General features: G+C 29.8%; 3 protein-coding genes across 3 annotated transcripts; 1 reads left to right on the top strand and 2 right to left on the bottom strand.

Annotated features, from left to right (window-relative positions):
* Window positions 1-742: 742 nt before the first annotated feature.
* Phum_PHUM427050 (uncharacterized protein) lies at window positions 743-1,513 on the bottom strand (the record flags this gene model as incomplete). Its single annotated transcript, XM_002429253.1, has 2 exons — window positions 743-844; window positions 1,373-1,513. 2 exons carry the CDS (start codon window positions 1,511-1,513, stop codon window positions 743-745), a joined length of 243 nt encoding a protein of 80 aa, XP_002429298.1.
* Window position 1,514: 1 nt separating this feature from the next.
* On the top strand, window positions 1,515-3,697 carry Phum_PHUM427040 (phosphatidylinositol-4-phosphate 5-kinase type I, putative; the record flags this gene model as incomplete). The annotated part of the gene is made up of 2 exons (XM_002429252.1): window positions 1,515-1,634; window positions 2,156-3,697. The coding sequence occupies 2 exons, from the start codon at window positions 1,515-1,517 to the stop codon at window positions 3,695-3,697; spliced, it is 1,662 nt and encodes a 553-aa protein (XP_002429297.1).
* Window positions 3,698-4,253: 556 nt separating this feature from the next.
* Window positions 4,254-11,533, bottom strand: Phum_PHUM427030 (uncharacterized protein; the record flags this gene model as incomplete). Its single annotated transcript, XM_002429251.1, has 6 exons — window positions 4,254-4,710; window positions 4,804-4,972; window positions 6,905-7,154; window positions 8,102-8,255; window positions 8,343-8,488; window positions 11,462-11,533. The coding sequence occupies 6 exons, from the start codon at window positions 11,531-11,533 to the stop codon at window positions 4,254-4,256; spliced, it is 1,248 nt and encodes a 415-aa protein (XP_002429296.1).
* Between the last annotated feature and the right edge of the window lie 1,920 nt (window positions 11,534-13,453).

The following is a 13,453-nucleotide window of genomic DNA, read 5'->3' as shown; positions in this document are numbered from 1 at the left end:
CGATGAATTTTTTTTTTTTTTTGTATTTTTGCGACATAAATTCATAAAAATACAAACAAAGACAAACAAAAAAAAAAAAAACAAATAAATGAGTGACAATTATGTGAAATGTTTTTTGTTGTTGTTTTCTCTCTCTCTTTTTGACGAATCGACTGTAATTGTAATGGTGATAATGATGATAATGATAATACAAAAAGCTGAGGGGGGGAAAGGGGTACGAACGTGATGAGATGAGAGAGAGAAGAAAAAATGTTTGTCTGAAAGTAAGACGTGATTGTTGTTTAATTTTTTAATATCGATCGATCGATCGATAGATCGAAACGCGATTGACCAATAAAAAAAATTTCCAACTGTTGTGTTTGTTGCAATGGGAAAGAATGGAACAACCAACGATGAGGAAAAAAAAACAAAACATAATTTTATATATGAGACGACAGCGAAAGACGAATACACGATATTGTTCGACACAAACAAAACACCGTCAATAGATAATAATAATAATAATAATAAAACAATTAAGGCGAAGCTCCATTAAAAAAAAAAAAAACGGTCTTTCGTAACATTTCTTTATGTCTTGCACGTTCTTTTTAAAAAACGACAACAACCGTCGACATATCGTCGATCATCACCGTTTGTTTAATTTCGCGATATTCGACGGACACGACGGAAAAAATAAAGAAATGTTACAAAAGTTTCTGTTTTTTTTTCTCTCTTTTTTTTTTTTTGTTGTTGTTGTTGTTTGTTAAATTATTTTTAAAACGTGCACATCGAGGGGACTTACATACGCCGATGGCACCGAGAGGGTAGAGCCCTCTTGCGATCCGCCGAGCCGTAGACCGAAACCCTGCAGGGACAAGGAAGACACTTAGCTAAGCTAATCAATCATATTCAAAAAAAAAAAAATTTTTTTTTTTTGTCGTGGTAATAGATAAATACCGGAAATGATAACTATATTTTAAAGAGGGGGAAGAGGTATAAATAAAACTATATAAGTCGTGCTTAAGAGTTTTTTTTTTTTTTTTTAATAATAATGATAATTATAACGATGAAAAGTTTGTTTTTAACTAATAAAAATTTTCATGCCAAAAGCCTAAAAATATTTTTTGGTTTCATTGCCGGTAAAAGGGGAATGATCAATCAATCAATCAATCAATCAATCAATAATAATAATAATAATTACCAGTGGGTTATAAGCGCTGAGCAAAAATATTTAAAAAGCCGGTGACAAAAGAAAAGAAAATTTTTTTTTTTTAATTATTCGGGCGGTTGCGGGGGTGGGTGAATGATAGTAGGGGGGCGGGATGGGGGGGGGTTTGCGTAGCATTAACGTCATGGAAAAATTATCATCGTAAAAATAAAAAGTCTGACTTACGGTCGGTGGTGACAAATTGATCGTCGAACCTCTTCTCTCCTGCGGTCCTATGCTCGAATGACGACGAATCGGAAGACCCCCACCGGGCGTGCCACCGGGTGAACTCGCACAGGACGGAGCTATACGTATCTTCGGCGGCATCATGAGTTGGTTGTCGGACAGACGTCGATTCGGGAATGCGTTATGCACCCGAAGGAAATTACTATCCGGAGACGAGGGACTCGCACCGAACCACCATCCTCCTAACACCCCAGAGTCTGGAGTCAAATTTTAGTAGTTTTTTACGTCACACATAACATTTAACACACTTTAACAAACGACGCCGTTAACGACGAATTTATCGACTTAAAACTTTTTTATTTTATTTTATTTTATTCTTCATCGTAAATTAGTTAAAAAGAAGTTTAAAAAAAAGAAAAATCGCGGAGGCATTCGAAACGAAACGTGGCAGTAGTAGTAGGTCATCAACATGTAAACAACAAAATTCAAAATGTGACAATGTTTTTATTTTTTTTATTTTAATTTTTTTTTTTTAATTTTATGTAACTCCTCGATTTATTTATTAACAACTAAATGTAGATTTTTAAATAATGACGATAAAAACTAGTAAGTAATAATAATAATATTAATATATAATAATAATAATATAATAAAATTATTAACGGTGACGTGTAAATACGATGATAAAAATGATAAGGTGCGGATCGATGAACTATCATCATCGTCATTATTATTATCACAATTATTATTATAACTAATAATAATAATAATAATATGATTGAGGATGGTAGTAAACCAATCACTCACAGGAAGGATTCATCGGAATCCTCGACGACGGCCTCATCATCATCATCGTCGTCGGGTTTTTTAAGATTCAGAAGAACTCCAGATTGCGAAATTATGACGTCGATACAAACGGCCATAAAACAAACGGTTTCTTCCGTCGATTTAAAACCATCCCGTGATTTATTGATCGAAGATTTTATGAATTTCGAAAGTATAATTTTTCAAAACGATGATGGAACGACAACGACAAACACAACAACCACAACAAATTACGGTAAGGAATTTAAATTTTACGATTATGCACCCGTTGCATTTAAATATTTCCGCGGTTTGTTCAACATAAAAACAATCGATTTCATAAGGTCGATGTGTTCGGAACCGTTGAAACAATTGGAAACTTCCGGTTCTTCGGGTTCAATTTTTTACGTCACGCACGACGATACGTTCATATTGAAAACGGCTCAGCAAAGGGAAAGCGATTTCTTACTCAAATTATTACCCGGTTACTATTTGAATCTCACACAAAACCCTAAAACTCTCCTCCCTAAATTTTTCGGATTTTACAATTACAGCGGGGGTAATAAAAACATAAGAATATTAGTCATGAACAATTTGATACCGACAAACGCAATAATACATCAAAAATACGATTTGAAAGGTTCGACGAACAAACGTAAAGCAACGCAATCGGAATTGAGAAAAACATTTCCGACTTATAAGGATTTAGATTTTATCGAACATTATCCCGAGGGTTTACTCCTCGATCGGGATACTTATGCGGAATTTTCCCAAGCATTGCAAAGAGATTGCAGAGTTTTGGAAAGTTTTAAAATCATCGACTATTCCCTTTTACTCGCCGTTTATTACATGGATAGAAACGAATTGAACGCCGCAGAACTCGAAACGGGAATACCCGCGAAAACCCCTTCCGGTGAACCCTTGCTCCTTTTCGTGGGCATAATAGATATTTTACAGAGTTACCAACTTCGTAAAAAATTAGAACACACTCTCAAATCGATTTTTTACGAAAAGGATTCCATATCCGTTCACCGTCCGGATTTTTACTGTCAGAGATTTCAAGATTTCATTTTGCAAACCGTTTTTCAACCCCCTCCCTCATCATCGAACAAAACGAAAATTTTTAACGCGAAAAATAAATTGAAATCCGAACCTTGTTCTTCGTCCCGTAATATTAAACAACACGAAGATCACGAATTGTCTCTCTCGTGGACCGCTTCCAACTCCGTGAAATTTACCAATAAAAAATCGTCGTCGCATTCTCTCACGGATGAGGAAGAGGACGACGACGACGACGACGACGACGATGACGATGATGATGATGATCGGATCAAAGGCGGCGGTGGTAAAAAAATAAAAAAAACGACAAACAGGATGATATCGATCGCGTGTGACAAAATCGACGAAGAAGTTAAAAATGATAATTTGACTAAAACCCTCGTCGTCGTCGGTGATGTCGAGGATAAAAATCCTTTGGATAACGTCAATGAAAATATTTCATCTATCGATTCGAAATTATAATTAAATAATAATAATAATAATAATAATAATGATAATAATGATAATTAATGATAAGGTCAACAGATTATTGTTAGAATTAAAAAAATTTTATATCCGATTAACGACCTCCTCCTGCTTACTAATTTCCGCCCCCTCCTGCCCTCCTCCTCTCACTACAATCAAACGTATTTGCGTTTGGTAATCATTAACAAAATACAATAATAATAATAATAATAAAGATATTTTCCAGTGAAATTTTAAAATAATCGTTACTCATTTTCGGGCGAAAAAAAAAAAAAATTAAGACGGACGGAACGATCCGACCAATCAGAAGAGAGAATTTTTTTTCTACGTAAACAAAAAAATATTTACGCTTGTGAAAACCGCGAGTTAATTTTTTTTTTTTTGTTATCATTCAATAACGAATTATTCCTTATCAAAAAAATTACAGCAGACGACATCGAATCACAAAAGTTTTTACAGCTGACGACGTCGAAATTTTTAACGAAAGTGTAAAAATAAATAAAATAAAACCGAACGTACCGAAAAAAAAAATTTTTCGCAACATGAGAATTTTTTAGAAAAAATCTAAATACGAAATCGTCCGACGTAAAAAAAAAACGATTATAAAATAATAATAATAATAATAATAATACATTCTCACGTTACAATTAAAACGGAAAAAAAATTCACTTTTGTAATTCGAATCCGACGACAACAAAAAAAAAAAAGGAAAAAAAATGTTTGTTCGTAAATAAAATAAAACGACAACGCGAATAACACCGTCGGCGTCGTAATAAACAAACAAACGTAGCAAACAAACAAACAAGCAAACAAACAAACACAACTTACCTGTCGAATTTTTTCTTGCCATGTCTTCCGCGCTCGATGTTTTCCTATGTTCGATTCTCAGATTAGGTATGTTGAAAGGTGGAACGTGCATGTTATCAGAACTCATTTGATGTCTCAAAGGTCTGTGCCTTTCCGGACTCGGCAGCGATAAATTATCCAATTTTAATTTATTCCTTTGATTCCTGACGTGACAACAAGACGATTAATTAATTAAAGTAGTAAAAAAATTTTTCCCGCGCGCACAAAAACAAAATGGCTGCTTTTCTCTCAATTACCTGTCTATGTGATCCAACATTTCTTGTAAGACTTCCAACAATATCGTAAACTGATCGAGATTTAATGATGGATTGACTGTTTGAGGGAGAAGCGACGGCATCACACGTGTTGCCATTAAATTAACGGAAAGACCGTATTTTTTATCGCTCAACATGAGCCTGTATATACCTACAAACAGAAAACAAACACGAAAAACAATTTTTGACATTTATTATCGTGACGACAACTCTTTTCCCACGTTCTCTAATAATTAAATTCCGGGAGATTGTTTGACTATTTTTAATGAGTTATTTGTAACTGAAAAATCATCATTATCATCATCATCATCGTTAGTATAATCATTATCATTATTATTAATTTTTAAATTACAATAAAAAAATGGTAAGAGAAAATGTAATCACTCGAAAGGAAAACCGAATAAAAACAAACAAACGATTACTATTTTTTTTTGTTTTGTTTGTTTGTTTGTTTGAAAACCAAAATTTACGTACATGTGTAAAATAATAATAATAGTAATAATAATGATGATGATAAACAAATATTTAATTTTCGATTAAAAAAACATATAAAAAAAAAAAAAAAATTTATGAGGGCTTTTAAGTTTGAATAGCAAAAAAAAGCATAAAAAAATTTTATTTTTTATACGAATTTTAACGATTCAATAATAATAAAAAGGAAAGAAAAAAAATTTATGTCTGTTTGTTTGTTTGTTTGTTCGTACTTATATATAACAATTTTTAAAAAAAAATTGTTTATAAATAAAATAACAACAACAACAACGACAACAATCGTGTGACGTAGTTTTATTTTATTTATTTATTTTTTGTCGTCTTTTATTACTCGCGGCAAATTTTTTTTTTTTGCGGGTTGAGAAATGGAGGGAGGGGGTGCGCGGAAGGTAAACAAACTAAAAACAATTTTTTAATCATTGTTATCATTATCAAACGCGAATCGAATCGAATTGAAAAAAAAATCGATAATTAATTAATAAAATAAATAAATAAATAAATTTTTCATTTATTTATTTTATTTAAAAAATAAAAAATAAAATAAATAAAGATGGCGGATGATATTAAAAAAAAATAAAAAATAAAACTGAAAATTGTTGTTTGTTTGTTTGTTCGTTCGTAAAAAATAATAATAATAATAAAAGTTTTTTTTTTTTTATGCGGAAACGTGACTTATACGTATACTTACAGGTTTAAACCCCCTCCCCCCGCCTTTTTGTAACTGTTTGTTAAGTCAACACGTTTGTTTGTATGTTTTTCGCCGTGAGAATTTTCTCAGGCATTGTGTTTTAGAAAAACACAAAAAAACACGGTGAAGGTTAAGGATAATGTAAGAAAAACGAAAATATTGTTTTCTTTTTGGTTTGTTTGTTTGTTTAAACAAACCCCCCTATTTTTTTTTTTTTTGTAAAATTTTTTTCACCGTCGGAAAATAAAAGTTTAAAAATTTTTTCATTTTCTTTTTTCTTTTTTAAACAAAATGAAGGGTTTAAAAAAAAAAAACAAAAAACAAACAAACAAATTCGACAACGGAAATGAATTTATTGTTGTAACAACACTTACTTCCGGTTTAGTAAAAAAAAAAAAAAAGCGTACATGAAAATTTAATTAAAAACAAATCCATTTAAAAATTTTTTAACAATCACGGATTCGATAGGTGTTTGTTTGTTCGTATTTTCGTTTGTATGTTTGTTCGTTTGTTTGTTCGTTTGTTTGTTCGGGTGTTTGTCGTATGTGCGAAACATTCGAATTATTATTTATTTTATTTATTTAATCTTAAAATGTAATTTGAAAAAAAAAAAAAAACGATTAATGCCCGGAAAAAGTTACTTTCGAAAAAAAGGAAATAACCCCCCCCCAAAAAAAAAACACATGAATGATGACGTCACAAACAAACACAACCACAAAATTTTAAACGATAGAAAAAAAAAATTTTAATTAAAATGTTTAAATTCTAAAATCATTTCCGGTTAATTTTTTCGTTAATTAATTTTCCGACGTTCGCGAGATTTTTCCGTGGGAAAAATGTAAAAAAAAAAAAAAAAAATACCAACATAACAAAAAAAAAAAAAGAGATTTAAAAATCACTTACTTACAACCCTGAGTATTATCTCTGGGTCCTGGAGTCGTACATCCCAGAGCAATGGAAGAACTTCATCGATTATCATCGTTCTGTCCAGTCTGTTGAGACATTTTTCCAGGCAGAGAAGAACGTTCAATACGATTTTTATATCCGTTGAATTTTTTTCGTAAACGAGTTTTGTTTTGGGTAAAACCATTCTTTTAATTGCTGTTTCGTCTAAATATTCCGACACGTGGGTCACGGCCACCAAAGCTGAACTCTGGAGAAAACAAAAAAAAAAAACGCGCGTAAATTTAATTGCTGGAAAAATTTTTTTTTTTTAAATTCGAAACAGTGCAAAAAAATAAAATAAATAAAAACATCATCTCGCCATTTTATTTTTTTAACCCCCTTCCCCATTTTTTTTTTTTTTAATTTTAATCTCGACGGATATAAATTCCATTAAATTTTTTTTTCCAGGATCGACCCTTTCTCCTTTTCCCCTTTTCCCTTTCTTTTCCTACCTTCTCCTTCTCCTTTTCGATTTTCCAAAACAAAATGAAAAAATAAAAATTAAAAAAAAATTAAAAGTAAATAAATATCAAAAAGGAAAACGACATCGATACCTTATAAAGTTTAATAACAATAATAATAATAATAATAATAATAATTTCCAGCTGTCTCCAAAACTCCTCCTCTCGTTTAACTTTTCCAAAAGTTAATAAAAAAAAAAAAAAAACTGACAACGAAACACAAAAAAAAAATAAATAAATAAAAGAAAAAGATTAATAAGAAATAAATAAAGTCGGAATTATTTCCCAGTTTTTTTTTTTGTGTCGTTTGTAGGAGAGACTGGAGAGAGAGTGAGAGAGAAAGAGGAAGGGAAAATGGGGGGGGGGGGGCAAAGTGAAATACTGGAGAAATCGAAGCGAAAAAAGGTTACAAAAACAAAAAAAAAAACAAAAAAAATGTAAAAGAAAAAATTGAAAAAAATGTTTTTTCTATTTCTCTTTTTCTCTCTCCTTTCCGCTTCCGTTTCGAAATTTTTTTCTTGTCGCAGACCAAAAAAAAATGGCGGGCGCATGATTTTCATGACAAAATGTAAATAATTTAACCGTCGGTAATTAAAAATATAAAACACTCCACTATTTTTTCTTTTACATCCATACCGACTTCCGTCGGATTAAGAGTGAGGGGGGGAGATTTTCTCCCCGGAAAAACAAATACCTGAACTTGAATGGTGGCGCTCTCGAAGGCATTATACAACATTGGCAACACTTCCGACCTTATGTCGTCTCTTGGAGTTTTTTCTAAAATCACGTGAAGATTTTCCAAAAGCGTTACCGTCGCCTGTATCGATTTCGGTATCGAAAAAACCGTTCTGAACAAAACAAAAAAAAAATTTAAAAAAAAAGGCGGGAAAAAAATTTGAATTGAGGGGGGGGGGTAAAATTTTTTTATACTCTACCTGAAATAAGGCAATATGATTGTTTCGTATTCTTCCAACGTCGTTTCCTGTACGAGAAAAATGATCGGTTGGAGAACCGCCGCTAAAACTTCTTGAGTTTTCATTTCCTGTTGCAAACACGGCCAAACGTGTTGAAACCAAAGTTTCTAAACAAACAAACAAACGTAACGTTAAACAAAAATTAAAAATTTTTATCCGACGATTTAATTTAATAACAAAATGGCGTATTTTCCGTGCCGTCGCCGACACCGTAGACGTCGCAACCGCCGTCAACCGGAAGTGATGAAATTTTTTAGTTAAAAAAAAGGCGCGAAATCGAAAAAATTTAAACGACGATAAACATTAGAAATGTTTAAAAAACAAAACAAAAAAAAATTATAAAATTTTCGCGGGAATTTCGTTTGCTACCTGATTACTCGAAAAACGAACAAAAAAAATATTAATAATGATGATGATGATAATGATAATAATAATAATAATAAAAACGTTAAAGTTTTTTGTAATTTAAATATAAATCATTGATTTTGATTGGTTGACGTTTTTTGACAATGAAAAATTGTTTTTTTTTTTTTAAATTCAAAAGTATAAATATTAATTTTTAATGTTTTCTCTCAAAGGTTTGAAATGTTTTTGTTTGTTATTTATTTCTTAAATAAATAATTTTTTCCGCGCATGAATATACGGTTAAGTTTTATAAATAAAAAGAAAATACACAAAGGAAACGAATTAAGGGAAAAAGGAAAGGAATAAAAGGAAAATCAAATGAATTTTTTTTTTTGTTTAAATACGAAAAAAATTAATTAACGGTTTTTTTTATTATTTTAAATTATTTAAAATAAAAGAGTCTTTCGAATTTAAAAAAAAAAAATTTCCTTTGTGGTTGAAGTAAAAAAAGGAAAAAAAAATAAAAAAGGAAATGATGAAGGTAATTGATTTATTTTGCCATATCAATCAAAGGTTTTTTTTTTTTTATTGTTTATGTTGGTTCATTGACAATTATGTGTATATATATATATGGGTATTTAATGAAGTGAATTCATTCGAATGTTCCTCGAAGCTCCTCGGAAAAAAAAAAAATTTCCTTTTTTTTCTTTCCTTTTTTTTTTTTACTGGGGGGCAATTACAGAAAAAGGAAAAAAAGAAAAAAAAAAGTTTTTTAATGAGGACACCTTCTCGTTTCTTTTTTTCCTACATCTCTATCTCTTTACTGTCTCTTGTTCCGTTTCTATCTCTTTTAGTTTTTTTTTTTTCATTCTCCCCTCCCCTCTCCCGCCCTCTCTCTTTCTCTTTTTTCGTCGCTATTTTCCTCCCAATTTTTCTTTCTATCTCTCTCTTTCTCTTTTTTATTTCGTTTATATTTTTTTTTTAGATTCCTTTTTTTCCTCCCTATTCTCTCTCTTCGTCTGTTTTTTTTTTTTCAATCTCTCTCTCTCTTTCTCTCTGCCTTCCATTTTCAATCCAGTCGCTATTTTCCTTTCAGTTTCTCTCTCTCTCTCTCTCTTTTTCTTCAGTCTGCCCTCCTCTTTCTATTCATTCCTCTTTCTCTTTCTTTTTTCCCGTTTGTATCTTTTGCACTTTCTCTCTCTTTATTTTTCTTTTCCTTACAGTATTTCTCTCTTTCTCTCTTTTTCTCTCTCAGAATATTTTTTTTTTCTCTCAATCTCATCCTTATCTTTTTTATTTTTTTCATTTTTTTTTTTTTAATGGAACTATCAGAGAAAAAAAAACTTGTTGATAAATGCCTCCTCCTCTTTCGCTTCTCTCTCTCTCTCTTCCCCTCATTCTCTTTTTTATAAAAAAGAAAAAATTTTAATTAGTTTAAAAATGTTTTTTTTTTTTTTTGAAAGAAACCCATGTCATTAAATAATAATAATTATAATAATAATAAAATGTATTAATTATTTTTTTAAAGAAATATTTTCAATAAAGACGACGATGTCGACGACGACGACGACAATGATGATGATGATGATGATGATGATGATGATGATGATGATGATGATGATGATGATAATAATAATAATAATAATAATAATAATAATAATAATAATAATAATAATAATAATAATAATAATATTAATATTAATAATAATAATAATAATAATAATAATAATAATTAAAGGTTAATTCATACGTAAAATTTATTATGTAAAAAAAAAATATTAATGACGTTTATTTAAAAAATTTAACTTAATTATTATTTTTAATAATAATAATAACTTTTCCTTCTTAATTCATCATCATCATCATCATCATCATTATTATCGTTCCTTTATTATTATTATTATTATTATTAGTATTAAACGTAAAAATTCATAAAAATAAAATTTTTCGGTAAATTACGTCACAGGAAACGAAATTAAATTTCATCATCATCATCATTATCATTATTATTATTATTATCATTATTATTATTATTATCATTATTGGTATTAAAAAATTAACAAATGAATCTTCTTTGACTTTTCTTTTTTCTAAACTTTCCTTCTCGTTTTTCTATTTCACTTCTTTTAATAAAGTAAAATAATATCCTTCATTTCCAAACATGTATAGTAATAATAATAATGATAATAATATTAATAATAATAATAATAATAATGATTTAGTAAAAAGTAACGAATTGCAACAAAAAAAAAAACGTGTATTAAAAATTAATCTTAAGAAAATTAAACGAAAGGTAAAGCGCGACCCCTTCCTTTTCCTTTCTTCCTCCCTCCCCCCAATTTTTTTTTTCAAATTTAACTTTAAAACTTTTAGAGAAAAATAAAAAAAAAAAATTTTTTTATTTCGTTTTAATCTTACGCAAAAAAAAAAAAAATGAAAATTTTAAATTAAACGTGATATTATTATTATTATTATCATCATCATCGTCATTATTATTATCATCATTATTATTATTACGATTTTTATTAAAAAAAGAAAAAAAAGAAAAAGTTTAAAGAGATTTCGAAAAAGAATATTTTTTTTTTTTTTTTTAATTTACGCCCTCGCTTTTTTTTTTTTATTCACTTTTAAAAATTATTATTATTATTATTATTGTTAATAAATAAAAATGGCGGACGCGTTTCCGGTTTTGACGTAAGTAAAAAAAAAAAAAAAAAAAAAATTTTTTTTCTTACCTTCGGAATGTAAGGAAGCATTTCCTTTAACGTATTCCTATAAAAATGTGATTTTTGCGATGGATCTTTCATCTTGATCACGTCTAAAAATTGGAGAGCGTGAACGGCAGGATCGCTGAAAAAAATTTTTTTTTTAAATCGTGAATGATTGAATGATTGATTGAATGAATGAATGAATGAATAAAAAAATTAAATACCTGAAATATTTAATGAGTGATAATAATTGAGCTGTTGGACGTTGTCGGGAATCTTTACTCGCCAATCTTAATGCCGCTTCCTGTAGCGGAATCGGAATTTTTGGTAAAATGTTTCTTATTTGTTCTTCGATCTGCACACGATAAAATAATAATAATAATAATAAAATTACGACGCCATTTTGTTTTTTTTTTTAAATAAATAAATTACGTTATAATATTTTCCAATTTCGTTACATAATTTTTTTTTTTTTTTCATTTTTAAACTTTTTCCATCTTCTTTCATTTTTTTTTCTTTTCAAAATGAACGCCTTAATAATAATAATAATAATGATTCGTTTTTTTAAAAACCTGTTTCAAGAAAAGCAGAAGAAAATTTCCTTCTTTTTTTTTGCGGGGAAAAAAATTTAGCGGCGTATTTAAAAATTTTTTTTTTTTTTTTGTAAAATTTAATCCTTAACTGCAGCAAACATCAGCAAATATTTAATCCTCTTCCGTTTCCGTCCTCTCCTTGCCCCCCCCCCCCGTTTCTCCTCCACTTCCTCTTCCTGAAGAATAATCTAAGTAATGTATAATTTTTCACAAAAAAAAATGTTTTTGACAATTAAAAGAAAAAATAACGACGCGACTCGTATTTAAAAAATTAAACAATTCCGACGCCATTTTGTTTTTTTTTTTAATTCTTTTGAAAATATAAAAATCGCAGGTAGGAAAATAAAAAATTTTTCATTCCATCGTTGACTACATCGGGGCACTTTCCTCCCCCCGATAATAATCTCATTCATAATTTTAAAATCCGAACAAAAAACAAAAAAATGTTTGAAAATTTTTTAAATTTAACCTTTTCTGACTTCTACATCAAATGGGTGGGGAGAGGAGGAAATGGAAGAAGGATGAAAAAGTAGGAGGAGTGCGAAAGGTAAAAAGGCGAAAGGGAGAAGGGGAAAAAAGAGAGGAGGAAAAAAAAATATTAAAAATAAAAATCCATCTCACAATTTCCGGGTTTTTTTCAAAAAAAAAAAAAATGTCTAATGTGATGACGTCATAATGTTAAACGTCATTTTTTTTTTGAAACGATAAAAACCGTTCGTTGACGTTAATAAAAAATGACCGAAAAATTTAAAAAAAAAACCGTGGAAAAACATTTTTTTTTGTAATAACGATAAGAGTAACGTGTTCGAATTGAAAGGAAGGGGAAAATATCGAACAATGAGCGAAACATTCGAAGATAAACAACAAACGTTGACAAAGATGGAGGAAGTGGGGTTGTTGTCAATTTCAACTTACCGGAGAACAGTCCAAAGAAATTAAAAAACGATAGTAAAAAAACGAACGAAGGTTTCTGAACATAAATAAGAAGGTCAAGGACAGTTGGGAAAGTGTCGTGGGAAGTCGATAAGTACGACGATACCTCCCAAGACCCATCACGACATACAACCGACCCAACGTTCTCACATCCAATATGACTCAAACCGTTAAAATGACTTAAACGAATTACAGGGCAGGAAACGAAAAACGAAGTGGAAAAACATTATATGAAACCGGAAATGAAATATCAAAACGTGACAAAGTAAAAACGGAAATCATTTCTTTCTTACACTCACCACATCGAGTTGTTTTAAATAAGTTGAAGTGCTGTGATTAGCTTGTATGATTGCACGTCCCTGATTAAAAATGGCGCAGATGACCATCCCGAGGGAAAACATGTCGCTTAATATGCTGCAAATTGATTGATTTTGAACTTCCGGAGCTGGAAACATACAAAAAAAAACATAAATCATAAAACAAACAAACAAAC

Source organism: Pediculus humanus, genomic scaffold (genome assembly GCF_000006295.1).
Source record: "Pediculus humanus corporis 1103172108194 genomic scaffold, whole genome shotgun sequence".
NCBI classification, from domain to species: Eukaryota; Metazoa; Arthropoda; class Insecta; order Psocodea; family Pediculidae; genus Pediculus; species Pediculus humanus.
Note: the sequence above shows the minus strand (reverse complement) of the source record. Positions and strands in the feature narration are given on the sequence as shown.